General features: G+C 45.7%; 1 protein-coding gene across 1 annotated transcript in view; it reads left to right on the top strand.

Moving 5' to 3' along the window:
- Positions 1-3,198: 3,198 nt before the first annotated feature.
- The window catches only part of LOC114917750 (programmed cell death 1 ligand 1-like), a gene marked incomplete at its 5' end in the record, with an annotated part of 18,044 nt that continues 6,242 nt past the window's right edge, over positions 3,199-15,000 (top strand). The window contains 2 exon segments of the mRNA XM_065950157.1: positions 3,199-3,487; positions 4,317-4,390. Coding sequence (XP_065806229.1) covers positions 3,456-3,487; positions 4,317-4,390 — 106 coding nt within the window.

Genomic DNA, 15,000 nt, shown 5'->3' with positions numbered 1-15,000 from the left:
AGGAACAAGTTTCACATCAGGAAAAGAGTCATTCATGTCAGGCTGAATCAGTCCATGACAATGAGCAGCAAGCAGAGACAGTTCAGAGCGAGTCAGCTGCTGTTTCTAGTCTCTAAGCAGGAGGCCGATCACTCTGACTGACCTGGTCCCCAAACGTGAGGCCAGACCAGCAGCATTGTCCAGGTGAGGACCGCACACCTCCACCACATGTCCAAGTGTGAGGGTTTTTGCCTCACACAGTTTTTGAAGTAGGGACGGCCCTGCTTCACACTGAAGACGAGTCCCGTACACCACGGGCTCTTTAAGAAGCCAGAAAAGAGAAGTGCAGTTCTTCTGTCTCTCTTTGTGGAACAGTCCCCAAGATTGTTCAATTTACATCCATTAAGATCCATTAAGAACAGCGACTCAGCCAGACCACCACACCGCTCCAGTATGGCTCGAGCGACGGGTCTCCAGACCAGATCAGCAGGTCCACTGAGAAGTCTCTGGATGAACTGGAGCCTGAAAGCAGCTCCTCTGCTCGCTAGATGGACCAGTCCATGACCCCCTTCCTCCTTGGGCAGGAAGAGTACGCTCTGCGGGACCCAGTGCAGGCGGTCCCAGAAGAAGTCCACCACGATAGACTGCACTCTGGACAGCAGGTTCACTGGAGGGTCCGTGCACACCAGCCGGTGCCACAACATGGAAGACACAAGATTGTTAATAACAAGGATCCGACCTTTAAATGACATTTTTGGTAAAATCCATTTCCATTTCTTTAGTCGGCCCTCGACCTTCTCAAGGACATTGTCCCAGTTTTTACTGGAGAAGGTTTCATCCCTGAGATAAACTCTGAGGTACTTGAGTCCCTCTTTTGTCCTCCAGGTAAAACCAGCCTCCTGTACAGCCCATCCCCCACTGCTAAGGCTTCACTTTTGGACCAGTTGACCTTAGTAGAGGACAGTTTACCAAAAGACAGAACAGTTTCATTTAGTATATTAATATCATTCTGATTTGTAACCAGGACAATGACATCATCAGCATAAGCAGACAGTTTAAACAGTTTTTTACACCCCGGAAAAGAGAAACCAGACAGATGAACTCTTAACTTGTGCAGTAAAGGCTCTGTGGCCAAAGAGTAGAGCATTCCTGACAGAGAGCAGCCCTGTCTGACTCCCCTCTGCACTCTAAACGGAGCACTCAAACCACCATTAATTTTTAGTACACTCTCAATGTCACTGTACAAGACCTGGATCTTGGCTATGAGACCAGAGCTGAACCCAAAAGCCTGAAGCGTGTGCCACAAGTACTGGTGTTCAACCCGGTCAAAAGCCTTTTCTTGGTCTAGAGAAATCAGACCAAGCTCACAGCCTAATGAACCGGAGAGGTCCAAAATGTCCCGAATTAGAGTTACATTGTCAGATATCAACCTGCTGGGTACACAGTACGTCTGGTCCACATGGATGACCTGCTCCATCACTCTCCTCAGTCTCATGGCCGACACTTTAGACAACAGCTTATAGTCCGTACAGAGAAGAGAAACAGGGCGCCAGTTCTTGATGTCCTGCAGATCCCCTTTCTTTGGGAGGAGGGTGAGGACAGCCCTCCTACAGCTCAGAGGCAGCCGCCCCTTACTCAGACTGTCTCTGAGAACACACAACACATCTTCACCTATTACAGGCCAAAAGGTCTTATAAAAGTCTGCATGGAGGCCGTCTATCCCCGGAGCCTTCCCACTCTGCAGACTCTGCAGGGCCTCCTGCAGCTCCTGGGCAGACAGATCCGCCTCCAGCTCTGCATTGTCTCCTTCAGAGACCTTAGGAAGGCCCTCGTAAAAGGACAGCGCCACCTCTGGTTCTTCCTGGAACTCCATCTTGTACAGGTTTTCATAAAACCCCACAGCATACTCCCGAATCTCATCTGCCTCCTGCAGCAGCTGCCCGTTGTCGGACCGCAGGGAGTGCATTAGCCTCCTCTGACCATTTTTTCGTTCCAGACCGAAGAAGAAGTGAGAGGGAGCATCCATCTGAACTACGTTCTGGAAACGTGAACGAACCAGTGCACCCTGAGCAGAAATCCCCAGCAGGTCTGACAGAGCTGATTTTTTACTTTTAAGAACTTTAATATGTTCTCGTTCTCCTGTGGAATCTGCTAAACCCTGCAGCTCCACCACATCTCTCTCCAGAGCTCTCATAGATCTGGCCATGTCCTTAGTAACATTGAGAGTGTACTGTAGGCAAAGCTGTTTTATTTGTACCTTACCTACGTCCCACCACTGCTGTAAAGAGCTATACTCCCTTTGGGTTTCTCTGTGATTACTCCAAAAGGACGTAAACACATTTTTAAAAACACCATCTGACAACAGTGTTGTGTTAAAATGCCAGTAAGCACTCTTACATTTAACATCTTTAACGAACACTGAACACTGAACAAGAGAGTGGTCTGATATGCCAACTGGACATATGGAACAACTTTTGAACACATTAACATGATGACTGAAACAATACATACGATCGAGTCTGGCCATAGACAACAAGTTATCTTTACAGTGCGTCCAGGTGTACTGACGCAGACTCTGATTGAAATATCTCCAAACATCACATAAATCAAAATGTTCAACAAGTTTAATTAAACAGCTCTTAGAAGCAGCGTGGGGTTCTGGGTGGTTCCTGTCTAACACAGGGTTTACAGTACAATTAAAATCTCCTCCCAAAAACAAATACTCTTCACTGTTACAGTGACTGAGCACGTTTCTCAACATGTCCAGAAACACGAGGAGCTCTGAACCCACAGTGGGAACATACACATTAATAAAGAGACGTTTTACTTGTTCAAACTGAGCAGAGATTTTTAAAAGTCTGCCAGGAAAGACTTCCTCTACAACACAGGACACAGGTAAGAAATCTCTGGAAAACAGAATCCCAACCCCCCCCACTGTTACTGGTCTTATGACTTAGGAAAACCTCCCCACTCCACTCCCTCCTCCAGTCACTCTCATTGTCAGGAGGACTGTGAGTTTCCTGAAGAAACACTGTTATCACAGAGATAGAGAGAGAGAGAGAAAGAGAAAGAGAGAGAGAGAGAAAGAGAGAGAGAGTATGTGTCCTGATTGAACTGAAGGGAGGAGTCAATGGTTTTTGTCTTACCTTTTCACTTCCGCTTCTGCTCCTGCTCTGCTCTGCGTAGAGGATAACGGAACTTTCCGCAGCATGCAGGAAGACGACTCGTTTTGAGGAGAATATGAATGTAGCTCTCAGTCTACCTTGTTGTGATTGCAGAGAGGTGTCGGTTCTGTGAATATCTTTCTAACTTTACTGAAGTGAAATACTTTTGACTCTCCGCCAGGATTTCAAAAAGAGTGTGAAAGCTGACTGCTCGTGTTTGTGAGGCTCTCTGGGAGATGATGACAATAGAGTGTAAATATTAAGATTACAACGAGCACAACTGGAAGAGGTGTTTGTGTCTGTACGAGCTGAATGAAGAAGAGTGAATCAAACACACAGACAAGGTAAAGTATGTGTTCATGTTGCTGTGTTATATTATTATATTATATTATTATATTATATTATATTATATTATATTATATTATATTATATTATATAGACCTATATCTTCACTATAGAGCTCGAAAAACCAGAACAGTTTTGTGTTTAGAATAAAAATGAGTTTAAACTGATTCAAATGTAAAGCCAACCGTCGTTTGGATCAAGATAGTGATGTGGTTAGGTGTGTTTTCTCCAGCCACTACTTCTCCCTCTCATGTCTCCAAAATTGAGGAAGTATCTGTGTGTGTGTGTGTGTGTGTGTGTGTGTGTGTGTGTGTGTGTGTGTGTGTGTGTGTGTGTGTGTGTGTGTGTGTGTGTGAGCGAGTCACCAGCTTCAGTCACACTCACTGACTGACTGAGAGGAAGAGAGAGACTCATAAAGTAGTCTAAGCTCATTATTATTATTTTTTTAATATTATTATTTTTTAAATCTTTTTTTTGCCCTGCTTATATAATTTAAAATATAACTGTTCTCACAGGATATATTCGTTGTCATGCATATTTCCTGCTGACATGTTTCCTATATTAAGTTAAATTCATTGTTATTTAACGTTTGCAAACTGAAAGCTGCTTTAACAGGCTCATACTTTTTCTCCACACCCATCCTAATTGTTATTAAAATATTTAGTGCCGTGCTTCCCCAGGGCTCTTGTTCATTGTACTTGTAGGCCTGTGTTCCTGGTTGGGGTTGTAATGTTGGCTACATGTTGTAATGACTGCAGACAGCCTGTAGGGGGCTCTGCTCACCTTCAGAGGACTGAACTTTGACCTCATGTGTTTGTCTCTCTTCAGCTCTGTGTCCTCTCACAGGAAGAAGATGATGTACGGGATCCTGCTGCTCCTCATGATGACCTGCTGTGACTGTGGTGTGAGAGAGAGAGAGAGAGAGAGAGAGAGAGAGAGAGAGAGAGAGAGAGAGAGAGAGAGAGAGAGACAGATAGACAGAGAGAGAGAGATTTTGATTTTTGCAAAACACTTTATTTACATAATTTTAGTTTTCACAGTTCAACTGTTCAACAAAGTGCTAATGCATTAAAATCTGAGTATGTTTAAAAAAAATAGTTGATCTAATAAAAACTTGTGCAGAAACCAACTCTTCATCAACAACTGAACAAACTGTGTCATTAAAACACCAGCGCTGTTTAAAAGCGTCCAAGTCTCCAATGTGTTTATAAAATCTAAAATCTAGCCAGAGTCTTGCTCTAATGTTTACCAGCCACACTGCCTTGGCCTCCTGCCCCTCTCTGTTCTCCACTCTGTTTCTTCTGCTGATGTAAATAGCCATTTTTGCCTCACCTGAAAGGTAGTTAAGGAGCTGCCACTTCTCTTTTTGTTCTTTTTTGTAGGCAGCTCCCATAATAAAAACCCTCTCAGTAAAAACCACATCAAAAAAACTAAAAACCAATGTTAAAAGAGAGAAGAAGCTTGTGAGCCTCTTACACTCTATAAAAACATTCAGTCTCTGGAAGGCAACAAAAAGGACAGGTGTTAAGAACAGCAGGGTTAAGAACAGAAAGAAAAGCATTGGAGGCAATAGCACCATGTAAAATCCTCCACTGGAGGTCGGCAGTCCGTTTTTTGAGGGGAGGTTTATATAAAATCCTCCACTGTGGGCCGGCTCCTGAGGCAGTCCATGACAGAACTCCTCCATCAGAGCTTCCTCCTCCTCATATTCACTTGAATAGAGTGCCGAGTAAAAGCTCACAGCTCGCCTTCTTATCTGGCATGGCTCTGTCAATGTTTGCCCTGTGTCTGCTAAAAGTGAGTGGATTACCCTCCTCTGCCCACTCCTTTTCTCCAGGCTGAAGAAGAAACTAGAGGAAGCATCCATCTCCGTGATGGCTTGAAACCGGGACCTGACCAGTGCACCCTGTACTTTAACATCCAACAGGTCGGCTAAAGCTAGCTTTTTGACTTTGAGGATTTCAATATATCCTCGATTTGCTGTGGACTCGCTCAATCTTTCTAGTTCCACTATATCAGTCTCCAGGTCTTTCATAGATCTGGTGATGTCTCTGGTGACATTGAGGGTGTGCTGTTGACATAAAAGTTTAATCTCAGTCTTACCATGGTCCCACCACTGCCTAAGACTGTTAAACTCACCCTTCCTCTGTCTAAAAACATCCCAGAAATAAATAAGAACCTCTTTAAAATGTTTATCAAATGTTAAGACTGAATTAAAATGCCAATAAGCACTTTTAGGTAAAATGTTTTGAATAAAAACATTACACAAGAGTAAAGAATGGTCAGTAAAACCAGCAGGAACAATACTGCACATTTTAAAAATATTAAAATGATGCTTAAAACAATAAATACGGTCTAGTCTAGCTGAGGAGATCCTACTCTCTCTGAGGTGGGACCATGTGTACTGTCGGCAGTCTGCATGCATCCTTCTCCACACGTCCACCAGGCCATGAGAATAGACCAGCTGCCTCAGAACATGTTGGGAAACTGGATGCGGCTCTGCATGGTTGCGATCTAAAGATGCATTTTCTGTACAGTTAAAATCCCCACCCAAGAATAAAAAATCCTCCGAGGCACAGCCATTTAAAACATGGTTAACTTTTTGTAAAAACAGCTTCCTCTCTGCACCGATTGTTGGAGCATACACATTGATAAAAACTGCAGTAAAAAGGTCGAACCGTGCTTTAATTAAAAGCAACCTCCCCTCGATAAAATGCTCGACCTCCAGTGAAACCGGAGTGAAAGACTTGGAGAGGAGAAAGCCAACTCCTCCACTAAGAGAAGTGTTGTGACTTAAAATGACTTCCCCCTCCCACTCTCTCCTCCAGTCTGCCTCATTGGTGCTATCACTATGTGTCTCCTGTAAATAAAAAACATCAATATGTTTCATTTTGGCCGTTTCATATATAGCTGCTCTTTTTTTTGACTCTCTGGCTCCATTTATATTCAAACTTCCCACTCTAAAATTATCCATAAGTGAGAAATTAAGAACAAAAATAAAAATCAATAAATTAATTAAAACACACATTGGAGCTCTTCCCGTCATCATTGTTCAGTTGTTTTCTAACTTTACACACAAGTTTTTTTAATCTAAAAAACTCCTTGTTAGTGATGCCAGACTCCTCCTTTTGGCTCATGTGGAGTCTGGCCGAGGTATAAAACAAACTTAAAACTGGGAAATGCTCTTCAACTTTAACACCTTTAGCATTTTTGGTTTTTGCTAAAAACGACTTAATCATTTCTGCAGAGTAAAGTTTTTTCTGTTGACTGTTACTTATTTTAAATCCAGATATATCACTGCTATCAGAGACACAGTCATCACTTTCACTTTCCTCTGTCTGTCCCTGTCCCCCTACTGTCTGTCTGTCCTCCTCCACTTTGCTATTCTTTGCCTCATACTTTGTGCCTCTAGTTTTCCTTCTGTGTTTAGAAGCAGATTTGACCCTCACTGCCTCCTCTTCCTCCTCCTCCATCTCAGCCTCTTCCACCTGTTCCCCCCATGTAAGTTTACTGTTCCCCCCACCTGCCTCCTCTGCCTGTGTTTCATCTTCCTCCTCTGACATACCCTCCTGCACTTCACTGACCCCACTTGCTTTATTTATCTGTACTTCACTCACACTTTTTCCAGCTGTTTCTTCCCCCTTTTCTTCACCCACCTCACTTTCCACCACATCACCCAAAACCTCTCCTTCACTTCCCTGATTGTTTTCACCCACACCGTGCACATCATTCATACTCACCACCCCGTGCTCCAGGTCAGACACAGCAGCGGCACGGCGCGCTCCGCGGTGCCGCTATCGGCCGCCCAGATGCCGCGGTCCGGGCCGCAGCGGATGAAGTCTCCGCCGCGGCCCGAGGCCGCGGGGCAGGTGCCTCCCGCCGCTCCGCTGCAACCGGGCGGAGCAGCGGAAAGCCCCGCCACAGGGCCGGGCGTCACCCCACGGCCAGGCGGAGCCGGATCCCCTTGTCTCGGACAGGCCTTCACGGTGTGTCCCTCCTCACCACAACCAAAACATTTCATAGCCGACGAGGTGGCAAATATCACGTAGTCAAAATCATCTACTTGAACATGGAAGCGGAGGTTGAGGTTAAGTATCATAAACAGTTGTCTCCGGTGAGACACCACGTGTTTCAGCAGATCTACATCCAGACAGAATCTTTTTTATGGGGGACACCACCTTCCCATGTCTGGAGAGCTCTCTGCTAAGAAACTCGTCGGTTATGAACGGAGGGACATTGGACAGGATGACTCTGGTGGAAGGCTGTGTCAGTGGAGTCACCTGTACAAACATTTGGTTCACCGTGATGCCCGTCTCAACGACTCGGTTCAGCTTCTCCACCTGATCCAGGAAGATGACCACGGCGCTGTTCATCCGAGCGGCCGACCTCACGCTGCTGTGCCCGACCTTCTCCCCCACCGCAAGCCCAATCTCCTCCACTCAGACTTCACGTGTCCTCTGTAACAGTCAGAATATATTAGTAGTACCAAATAGCGCCACAAAGTGGTGTCTCTGTTTTGTTTAAGTGTGTGGGTGAGAAAGTCTATCTATGTCAGTCCTCTTGAATGTCGATCACGAGAGGACTCTCCAAAAACTCTAGTGACGAGTTGGTGCAGGATAATAGCCTATTTTTACCTGTCATGTGTGATCAGGATATATAGTGCCGTGCTGACCTGGCTTTGTATGGTCCGTTTAGTAAAACAGAATAAAAGTGCCGTGTGGAAAATCCCCAACTTTGTCGTCTGTTTAACTGATGCTAACCAGCTATCCCGGGACTTATTGCCAACTAGCTACACCTCCTGTACCAGCAGCGTTATAAGTGGCGCCCGAACATCGTTCTCTGGATCTCAACTTAACACCTTTACCAAAAGTACAGACCGGACCGGACATCATTCTACATTTTTCACCTTGAAAGTCGGTGCGAGTGGATTTTTGACTGTTTCCCGGACGTGTACCGTGCTATGTTTCAAGCTAACTTCTCCTGGAGCTACACTAACCGTGACCGTGCACGTTTGGATTGTTGAAGTACGCCACGTTTCTACAGCTTCGGATATATGTTTTTGCTTCATCATAAAAGCATTGAAGGATTTTACTATTCTATTGTTATTGGTATTCTATGTTTTGCTGCATTTTCAAAACTATAGATGCAGTTTAAATGTAGTTTGTGAGAGCTGATATGTTTCCACTGTAGTCAGTGAGACATTAATTTGCTTCTGCTCTTAAACCACAGCACACATTTTGACGAGTAATATTGATTTGAAAACTGAGGCATGATGGCATCCCACCCAGACATACAAGCTGAAGATTCTGACCATGACTCTTACATAGGCATTGACTCTTTTGCAAGATACACTCTTCCTTGTCGCACAACTTCAGGCCTGGAAGAACAGGTAGAGGACCTACAAACAGAGGTTGAGAGACTCAGGGAATGTCTGCAAGACTCCTTAAAGTTACAACGCAATGTGCTTGAACACTGGGAGCAGTCTAGGAAAAAAGACTATGATATTCCTGCGGCCCAATATTCAAGCCCTCTATCCAAGGCCACCTCAACCCCATACACGCCTGCTGTTACCATCCCAGAGCCAACACTCCTGGATTCAAAACCCTATTCTGGAGCTCAAGCTGGTCATTCAGACTTTTCCCTTCCGACACATTCACTCGAACTCAGCCACACATCCAGGATGATTGCTGCTGCATTGCATCATGCTAAGCTAGAGCCCCCTGTGTTTGCTGGTGATAATAAAGTGCACCCTGAAGACTGGTTACATCAAGTCAACACTTACAGATCTTCATTGAACCTGACTGATGTACAAATATTAAACAAACTGCCACATTTCCTTGCTAGAGAGCCCAGCAAATGGTTCAAGGCACTCAGTTCATACGTCGTCACATGGTCTCAATTCTGCCAGCTCTTCAGAACTGTTTTTCTGCCATCTGACAACCAGGAACGTGTCCTGAGAGGCATTCTTGACCGTGTTCAAGCACTTGATGAGCCCCTTCCGACATTTGTGGCTCATATGTTGAGTGAGTTTAACAAATTGAAGAGCCCACCCCCTGAACAAGAACAGATTGAACTGATATGCAAACATTCTCTCGAAAAATATAGAGTAGCACTGTATGGCATGCCTGTCTTTTCAGTAATGGACTTGTTGCTCCGAGCTCATGAGGTGCATGCAGTCCTTGGACCGAGAGGCAACCAACCTCCTACCCAGTTCAGGAGAAACCAGACCAATGAGCCCTACTGCTTCAAATGCTCTCGGCCTGGGTTTACGTCTCGTACTTGCCCGAGCTGCAACGCTGAATCACATATGCCAGCACCCCCCACTAGATCTCAGGTCAGTCCCGAGCCCACCCCCCTAATAAATCTGACCCCAGACAGAGGTGAGCGAAGACCTAATTCAGGAGGCACGTCAGCAGACTCCCTACTGCCGACCAGACAGCCGGGAAACTTCAGGGGAGGGAGGACATTTCAACGAGGCAATCCTCCCTCCAGACGCTAATTGAGCCTCAACCACTGACCACACCCCCACAAGAGAAACATGTTCTAGGCCATGTCGAGGACACTGATTCTCAGGCTCCCTGGAACACACCGCTGAGGACAAAAATAAACTTTAATTCTGTGTCTGTGGAGGCCACCTTGGACACAGGAGCTACCCTTTCAGCTGTACGAGCAGACTTCGTCAGAGTGGATAATGCCTATCCAACCAAAACACGCCAGTGGGTGGGTCCACCTGTAAGCCTTGCAGACAACGCTCCCTGCACCCCTGATGGTGTCACTTGGCTATCCATCGGCTTCATGAACAAGCGCTTCTACCAGCGTTTTGCCATAATCCATAACCTGTCAACCCCTTTCATTCTAGGAATGGATTTTATGATCAGAGCCTCGATTACCATCCACATCCCCTCCAGAACTGTATTTATGGATGAAATTCCTTGTCCTGTTGATGAGGTTGTGGACTATACAGTTGAACCACTGATTGAAAAAGACACTATTATGACCTTGGACACCCTACAATCTTCACTGGTGACAAAAATAGATGAGGCGAACCTTGAGGAACAAAAGAAAGAGGCCATGTTCAGTCTTCTTACCCAGTTTGGTGACATGTTTGATGGTAATCTTGGACACACTTCCCTGACGGAACACACAATTGATACAGGTCAGGAAAAGCCAATAACTCTCCCTCCCTACCGCAGCTCTCCTGCGAAGAAAAGACTTATAGAAGAACAGGTAGAGCAGATGTTGAAAGACGGAATCATTGAGCAGTCTACCAGCCCCTGGGCTGCCCCAGTTGTGATCGTTAACAGACCTGACAGGGACCCAAGATTCTGTGTGGACTATAGAGGTTTGAACCAGGTCACACAAAAAGACTCTTACCCCCTGCCTCGTATTGACGAGTCGCTTGATTTTCTGGCAAGAGGGCAGTTCATCACAACACTGGATTTGGCTCGTGGATATTGGCAGGTGGCAGTTGCAGAGGAATCCAGATCAAAAACAGCCTTCATATCACACTGTGGCCTTTTTCAGTTTCGTGTCCTCCCCTTTGGTCTCTGCAACGCACCAGCCACATTTCAAAGACTAGTGAACAGTGTACTTGCTGGTCTCATCTACAAGACATGTGCAGTGTATCTCGATGATATTGTTATTGCTTCTCCCACCTTCGAAGAGCACCTGACTGATCTCGAGGAAGTGCTCAAAAGACTCAAAGCCGCTGGTCTGTCTCTGAAACTAAAGAAATGTCAGTTCTGTCTGAGTGAGCTGACCTTCCTAGGCTACCGCATCACGCCCTCAGGCATAAAATCCGATATGGAAAAAATCAAAGCAGTAATGGACTTTGAGAATCCATCCACTGTGAAACAAGTCAGACAATTCCTCGGACTGACGGGATACTATCGTCGTTTTGTTCAGGATTATGCACGCCATGCTGAGCCTCTTCATGCGCTCACAAGGAAGGACACAACTTTTCACTGGAATGATAAATGTCAGGAATCCATGGACATTCTGAAAAAATCTGTTACATCAGCACCTGTCTTACGGTTTCCTGATTTCACTTGTCCATTTTTCATTCATGCTGATGCTTGCGACCTTGGCCTGGGTGCAGCCCTGATGCAGAAAGACGAAGAAGGTCGTGAGGTTGTTGTGGCTTATGCAAGTCGCTCCCTGCACAAAGCTGAAAAGCCCTACTCTACACCGGAGAAAGAGTGTTTAGCTGTGATTTGGGCTCTTGAACATTTCAGGCCTTATGTGGAGGGCCTCCACGTGACTATCTTCACAGACCACAGCAGCCTCCGGTGGTTAATGTCCCGGCCTAACCCCTCTGGCCGCCTTGCACGGTGGTCCTTAAGACTTCAAGATTTTGACTTCACTATTGTGCACAAGCCTGGTACACATAACAATGTGCCAGATGCATTGTCTCGCAACCCCTTACCCCATTCCGACAATGCCCCCACAGATATCCTACCAGACTACGCTGTCATTGGCAGTCTGGATCTTCGCAACCTGCCACCTGTGTTGTTGCTTTCGGATCGTTCTCATGTAAAGCACCTACAGCTGAATGACCCAGTAACAGGTCAACTTCTCCAAGGTCTTGAAAAAGACGGTCATGTGGACACAGATGAAAGTGGCCCTCATCAGTATGTCGTTTATGACGGCCTGCTGTACTACAAAGACCCAAAATCAAAATGTGGTTTGCATCCATTAAAGGACCTGAAACTCTATGCCCCCACATCGAGCTGTGGCACCTTGCTCAATTATTACCACGACCACCCCACTGCTGGTCATCTTGGTGTTTCAAAGACTCTTGCAAGGCTGCGTTTCAGATTTTTCTGGCCAAAAATGGCTGCAGATGTGAAGCGATATGTCACCTCCTGTTCAGTGTGTCAGCTCACCAAGCCGTGTCAGAGAAAACCGGCTGGTCTCATGGTTCCCATCTTGCCTCAGAAGCCCTGGGAGTACACAGGAGTTGATTTTGTTGGACCGTTGCCCCGCACTGCATCCAGAAATGCTTACTTGCTAGTCTTTGTTGACTATTTTTCCAAATGGATTGAGGTGTGTGCAGTCAGAGAAGCAACAGCGCAAGTAGCAGCCTCAAAGTTTGTCAGCGAGGTGTTTTCCAGGCATGGTGCCCCGACTTACCTTATCTCTGACAGAGGTACGCCTTTTGTGAGTAGGTTGTTTGAGCATGTTGTTTCAACCCTTGGGACTGTGCACAGGCTCACCACAGCGTACCACCCTCAAACGAATGCCACGGAACGTGTTAATCGAACTGTAAAAACTGCTATACGAGCTTATGTTGGTGACAAGCACACATCATGGGACAAGTTTCTTCCCCAGATCTGCTTTGCACTCCGTACAACCCCCCACGAGAGCAATGGACTCAGCCCTTCAATGATGCTGTATGGTCGAGAGTTGGACACACCACTCGACCTCATAACACAACCATCCTGTGACGGTGTGGATGAACCCAGCATCCTCTACCCGGAGACTCTCAGAGCCTCCATCAAGGAAGCACATGACCATGCCAGAGCAGCTCTTGACCACAGTCATAACAGACAAAAACATTACTATGACTTGAGACGTCGTCAGGCTACCTTTGCTGTGGGTGACCTTGTTAGAGTGAAATCCCACCCCAGGTCTGACGCACAGTCTAACTTTACGGCTAAACTTGCACCCCTGTTCACAGGCCCACTACGTGTTAGTCAGAAGCTGGGTGAGGTAAACTACAGACTGTCTAACCTGGACACTGGTACTGATGCTGGTGTCTTTCATGTAGTGAACTTGCAACCTTTCCACACGTGGGACTCTTCTTCCTCCAACAGGCGTGATGTTCCGGTGACTGAGGAGCAGCATGACCCTGAGGCCTTGGACAATGATTTGCCTCACGCCCAGACTGACATTGAAGCTGACCTCACTGCTGCAGACATGTACTATGACACGCCTGATGACACTGACCCTGTGTCTGACTCTGAGAACCGTGACACTGTAGTTGCGTCTGACCCTGACCCTGACTGTACTGGACGATACAACTTCAGACCAAGACCCTGCCCACGAATCACATCTGGCTGGTCAGGCAGCAGATGGATAAACTCTTACCATACTGACAGACTTGACTTGAAGTAGGCAGTCGGTTTGTTATGTTATGTGAAAAAAAAAAAAAGTGTTAAAAGTCAAAATTTGCATTCCTCTGTTAGTATGTTTCGTTTACTATACTGTTTCTGATGTTTATCCTGCTTATGTGGTTCAGGTTTTGCCACAGGTTGAGATTCTTATGTGCTTTAATTGAGAAATACTCTAATTCTTTTATTCCCGGCAGAATTGTTCTTTGGGTTTCTATGAGGAACATGTGTAGAGAATGGAAAACTAGGAAAATAGGGATTTTGCACTATTCTTTTACTGTAACACCGTATAGTGTGTTTTGTTTTTCAATTTATATTCTGTTTGCTGATATGTATATCAGTATGCTGAACACTATCTCTTTCCCTGAGTGTATCTGCTAACTTTTCATTAAGTCTATGTGTAGCAGTATGTAAAATTGCAGGTTGGTTGCTTCTTCGGCTGTGTGCGGCTGGGGACAGCCTTCTTTTCACCAGGGGGGAATATGTAACAGTCAGAATATATTAGTAGTACCAAATAGCGCCACAAGGTGGTGTCTCTGTTTTGTTTAAGTGTGTGGGTGAGAAAGTCTATCTATGTCAGTCCTCTTGAATGTCGATCACGAGAGGACTCTCCAAAAACTCTAGTGACGAGTTGGTACAGGATAATAGCCTATTTTTACCTGTCATGTGTGATCAGGATATATAGTGCAGTGCTGACCTGGCTTTGTATGGTCCATTTAGTAAAACAGAATAAAAGTGCCGTGTGGAAAATCCCCAACTTTGTCGTCTGTTTAACTGATGCTAACCAGCTATCCCGGGACTTATTGCCAACTAGCTACACCTCCTGTACCAGCAGCGTTACACCTTGTTGAGGACTGAAGACTCGGGGCTATACGTGTGTGAATGGAGGTTAAAGACACTAAACGGAGCGTCGGACATTCAAACAGACTGAAAGTGCATTACTGGTTTGTTCGACTGCTGTGTGACTTATTGTTGTGTTTGAGCAAGTTTGTGCAGGTGGACTATTTTGATTTGTATGGTGTACGGACTTCTTTGTCAGTGTTTTTTGTCTTACCTTTTCGCTTCAGCACCTCCTCTGTCTCAACACCTCCTCTGGCTCAGCTCCAGCTCTGCTCTGGCTCAGCTCCTCCTCGGCTCTGCGTAGAGGACAAAGCAACTTTCGGCAGCATGCAGGAGGACGACTCGTTTTGAGGAGAATATGAATGTAGCTCTCAGTCTACCTTGTTGTGATTGCAGAGAGGTGTCGGTTCTGTGAATATCTTTCTAACTTTACTGAAGTGAAATACTTTTGACTCTCCGCCAGGATTTCAAAAAGAGTGTGAAAGCTGACTGCTCGTGTTTGTGAGGCTCTCTGGGAGATGATGACAATAGATTGTAAGTACACTGTTTAAAATGAGAAA

Source organism: Labrus bergylta, chromosome 22, assembly GCF_963930695.1.
Source record: "Labrus bergylta chromosome 22, fLabBer1.1, whole genome shotgun sequence".
Taxonomy (NCBI): domain Eukaryota; kingdom Metazoa; phylum Chordata; class Actinopteri; order Labriformes; family Labridae; genus Labrus; species Labrus bergylta.
The sequence above is the reverse complement of the archived record's forward strand: the minus strand, read 5'-3'. Positions and strand labels throughout refer to the sequence as shown.